General features: G+C 46.1%; 1 protein-coding gene across 1 annotated transcript in view; it reads left to right on the top strand.

Annotated features, from left to right (window-relative positions):
• Positions 1-5,000, top strand: part of LOC145660313 (cadherin-23-like) — a 28,697-nt gene that overhangs the window by 12,981 nt on the left and 10,716 nt on the right. Inside the window, exons 10-13 of the mRNA XM_081724800.1 lie at positions 808-953; positions 3,048-3,267; positions 3,598-3,750; positions 3,909-4,022. Of these exons, the coding sequence (XP_081580926.1) occupies positions 808-953; positions 3,048-3,267; positions 3,598-3,750; positions 3,909-4,022 (633 nt within the window). The remainder of the gene's footprint in view (positions 1-807; positions 954-3,047; positions 3,268-3,597; positions 3,751-3,908; positions 4,023-5,000) is intronic.

Raw genomic sequence — 5,000 nt, 5'->3', positions numbered from 1 at the left:
CTGCATTCATGGTCATATCTGTCACTCTGTCTGTCTGCATTCATGGTCATATCTGTCACTCTGTCTGTCTGCATTCATGGTCATATCTGTCACTCTATCTCTCTGCATTCATGGTCATATCTGTCACTCTGTCTGTCTGCATTCATGGTCATATCTGTCACACTGTATGTCTGCATTCATGGTCATATCTGTCACTCTGTCTGTCTGCATTCATGGTCATATCTGTCACTCTGTCTGTCTGCATTCATGGTCATATCTGTCACTCTGTCTCTCTGCATTCCTGGTCATACCTGTCTCTGCGTTCCTGGTCATATTTGAGTCACTCTGTCTGCATTCCTGGTCATATCTGTCACTTTGTGTCTCTCTGTCTCTCGGCATTCCTGTCATATCTGTCACTTTGTCTCTCTGCTTTCCTGGTCATATCTGTCACACTGTATGTCTGAATTCCTGGTCATATCTGTCACTCTGTCTCTCGGCATTCCTGGTCATATCTGTCATGCTGTCTGTCTGAATTCCTGATCATATCTGTCACTCTGTCACTCTGCTTTCCTAGTCATATCTATCATCTCTCTCACTCTATCACTTTTTATTCTCTGTCCCCTTCACTTTGTCCTTGTTTGTTATGACTAAATTTCTGCTCCTGTCTCAACTTGAGGTGTGCAGTGCGGTGCCCTCTGAGTTTGACTTAAATGGCGTTTCTCTCTGTGGTTAACGATTCCTTTCCTCTTCAGTGGATTTAATGACAAAAACCGTGTGAGATTCAGTTTGTGCAGGAGCCGGTTCTCACACCTCTGCTGCCCTCTTCAGGTGGCAACCCGCCACTGCTCTCCTCGGCCAGTGCCACAGTCCAGGTCAATCTGTTGGACCTCAACGACAACGACCCGGCCTTCCTCAACCTCCCCTTCACCGCTGAGGTCCCCGAGGGCCTTTCCGTTGGCTCGTCTGTCTTCAGGGTTGGTGTGGATTCCTTCATCTTGTGTCTGAGTTGAGAGGGAGGGATGGAGACGGGTTGGAAATAACGAATAACTTTCCCTCAACAGAAGGCCTTCAGTACCTGTCACCTGTAATGTGTCACTCTAATGATCTTTTCCTTTACATTTTTGGCATTTAGCACACTCTTATCTAGAGCGACTTATGAAAGTGCTTTGTCATTTGCCCACAGAATGTATCCTAGCCAGTACAGGACTTTAGAGTCAAAGACACTGTTGAACTAAAATACTGTTGAAATACAGCAATCAATGCTGATGCCTAGAAGTGTAGAATAAGCAAAACTCTACATGACCAAGTACTAAAACTTGCCCATCGCTCTCACAGGCGCTACCAGGAAGTGAGAAGAGTACTTCTTTGGTATATAAACGTTTCTTCAACATATTCAACACAGCATTTTTTTTTTTTTTGCTTGACGTGTGTAGTTTGGTCACAGAACTGCAATGCTGTGGTTCCTCTAGACCAGTGATGTCCAAACCTTTTTTTTTAAGGGGGCCAGATTGGACCATATCAAATTACCAGAGGGCTAGTCACTCTTTTAAAAAATATTACTCATATATGATTAAAAATAGCATTTGTGTTATAAAAAAAGGCAAACACTCAGTAAATTCATTTGCAGTAGAAAAAAGCTCTCTTTCTGTTGGCTGGCTTGAATTTACTGCACTGCTGCCACCATCAGGTGAGAAAGAAGCACTGCGTCGTGCAGACCAGTGGCCCACTGTCATACCAGTTCCAGAAACTGCGCGTGGCACGCGGGCCGGACTTTAGACAGCCCAGTTCCAGACTGTCTCAAGTGCTTTGAATATGACATGAAGTGACCCAGATGACCGATTCCAGTTAGAGTCCAGTTAGATTCCAGTTACCCCTTCATCGACCTCCCACTCACTCCCAGTCAGTAATTCCAGAATACAGAGACAGGTATACTACTGGAATTATATTGTGATTACACACTTCCATAACACTTGGCACTGGAAAACTGGGATTGGCACTGGAAAACTGGGACTGAGTATTCCACTACATTCACTTTAACAAGCCACGTTGTTCAACTGTGATTTTTTTGCTGAAATCCAATTGGTCTGTGTTGACAGTTCACATTAACAAGTGACCTGTATCTGTCTGTAATGTGAACACATGGACAGGGACTAGTAAGGTTGCTGGTTCGAGCCTCACCACTGCCGTGTTGCCACTGTTGGGCCCCTGAACAAGACCCTTAACCCTCAGCTGCTCAAGTTGTACTCACTCATAATTGTAAGTTGCTTTGGATAAAAGTGTCAGCTAAATGCTGTGAATGTAAACAACAAAAATGCATCATATTTGTGAAATTACTCATTGTATTAGAATAGGCAACAGGGATGCACTGGTAGCTTATACATCACATGCATGCATTGCTCTGGAGAACAGAAAACAGTTCAACTGTATGTGATGTAGTCGGGAAGGTGCCGGTTGCCTTTAGCTGATTCCGTGGATGCTGTGGTCACTGCTGCTGTTCTCCTCCATTGTTTTTTTGATGATGATGTTTTGATGGCTATGAATCAGACGTAAATCTGATTTAGGACCACATATGAAAGTGAATGCAATCTAATTGGAAAAGATCAGATTTGTGTGTCCACACAGCCCTAAAAAAATCAGATTGGTGTCACATTAAAGCATAAAAATCCGATTTGAGTCACTTCTTGTTGGTAATGTAAAAACAGCCTTAGGTATCACCTGGTACTATAAACCGTTTCCTCATTTATAATCAGACTCTGCACCTAGACACAGGAACGACTGGCCCACCTGGGGGGAGAGGGAGAGCTCAGATCACAGAGTGGTTCGGGTCCAGTCAGACCGCAGAGTGACCCGGTCCAGTCAGACCACAGAGAGGTTCGGGTCCAGTCAGACCACAGAGTGACCCGGTCCAGTCAGGCCACAGAGTGGCTTGGGTCCAGTCAGGCCGCAGAGTGACCCGGTCCAGTCAGACCACAGAGAGGTTCGGGTCCAGTCAGACCACAGAGTGACCCGGTCCAGTCAGACCTATGACCCAGTGCTCTCTGCTGCCCCTTGTTGCAATGTCCCTGCAGGTGCAGGTGCAGGACCAGGACGAGGCGGAGAATGGTGCCGTGACCCTGTCGCTGCAGGCAACCACACCGCGGGCTGACTTCCGCCTGAACGCCAGCTCGGGCGTCCTGGTGTCGGTAGCCACGTTGGACCGCGAGCAGATCGGCCAGTACCTCCTACGTGTGGTGGCCTTCGACGCTGGCCAGTATCCACGGACCTCTACCAACACGCTCACCATCACCAGTAAGGGGCTCTCACTTCAGGCCTGGCCTGTGTACTGTAGAGAGCATTTCTGAGCACACTGTGACAGAGAGCTGGCTCTTAGGTCTGGTAGTCAGAGCTCAACTTCACATCCTGTCAGCCCTGGGTTTGAGTCCTGGGTAGGGTGGCAGACCTTGTTACACACACACATGGAGTGCTTCTGATACGGCTGCTCTGTAGACCATATTACTGTATCCACTGTTTCAGCTTCTTTAAAAGGGGCCCTGGATTCATTTGGGATTGTTAAACTGATAGACACTTTCTGCTCTCTCCTCACATATGATGCTAACTGGTCTCTCTCTCCCTCTACAGTATTGGATGTGAATGATGAGACTCCCAGCTTTTTCCCACGGATGCACAACATGTCTGTGCTGGAAAGTGTCCCGCGTGATTACATCGTAGTCAGGCTCAACTGCTCCGATAACGATGCTGGGCTCAATGCCGAGCTCAGCTACTTCATCACAGGTTAGAGGGCAAATGTCAAAGGTGACTGATACAGGCACGGTGGACCTGGATTGTGTGTGTTAATTTCAGCACTGTAATAATAATAATTAGATGATCCATAGATATTTTTCTTTGACATTTCTTTCTTGTGTGTGTGTGTGTGTGTGTGTGTTGTGCAGGTGGAAATCAGGATGGCAAGTTCAGTGTGGGGTTCAGAAACGGTGTTGTGCGCACCGTGGTGGATCTGGATCGCGAAACACAAGCTTCATACACTCTTGTCATTGAGGCTATTGGTGAGCTGTCTGTGTGTGTGTGTGTGTGTGTGTGTGTGTGTGTGTGTGTGTCTACTGTTTTGCATGTAGTTGTTAAAGTATGAGTTAGCATGGTGCACCTCCTACTCCTGCACCTCCAACACTTCCTGTCTGAGTTTGGGGTGGGGGGGGTGCAGGAGCTCAGTGCTGACTTCCTGTTTGTACTGAAACTGCTGAGGAGAGGTGGCAAGACTTCCACATTCGGATCAAACACCCACATACGTGTCGCGCACATGGCGGGTGCATGACAAGTGCATGAGAGAATAACAGCAATGACAGCACAGAGGCTGTTGAAACCAAATGGGACGTTTAAAAATATTTCAAGCAGAAGCTAAAATGACTGAAATATGCTTGAATTTTGGGTTATCAGCACAGGCCTTCAGTATAAACATCTGAATCTCATTCATTATAAAATAACTGATTTCATTAAGACACATTATGCCATATTCCCTGAGTTACTGTTTCTAAAACAGCATAAAGCAACTGATTTGAGATCAGTAGACAGTGCTCTTCCTATCATCCGTTATTCATGTGATTTGATTCTGGCTGTGTGGATTATAGTTTAAGCATGGAGAACTCAAAATGAAGTTAGGTGATGTTGAGATTGTGCTGGATTTGCAGTACTGTCTATTAACTGTATTGGATTTGCAGTAGTGTCTATAGACTGTGCTGGATTTGTAGTAGGGTCTTACAGACTGTGCTGGATTTACCGCAGTGTCTATAGACTGCTGGATTTGTAGTAGGGTCTTACAGACTGTGCTGGATTTACAGCAGTGTCTACAGACGTTGCTGGATTTGTAGTAGGGTCTTACAGACTGTGCTGGATTTACCGCAGTGTCTATAGACTGTGCTGGATTTGTAGTAGGGTATTACAGACTGTGCTGGATTTACGGCAGTGTCTACAGACGTTGCTCGATTTGTAGTAGGGTCTTACAGACTGCTGGATTTACAGCAGTGTCT

This window comes from Electrophorus electricus, chromosome 12 (assembly GCF_041902795.1).
Source record: "Electrophorus electricus isolate QZ-2024a chromosome 12, ASM4190279v1, whole genome shotgun sequence".
Taxonomy (NCBI): domain Eukaryota; kingdom Metazoa; phylum Chordata; class Actinopteri; order Gymnotiformes; family Gymnotidae; genus Electrophorus; species Electrophorus electricus.
The sequence above is the reverse complement of the archived record's forward strand: the minus strand, read 5'-3'. Positions and strand labels throughout refer to the sequence as shown.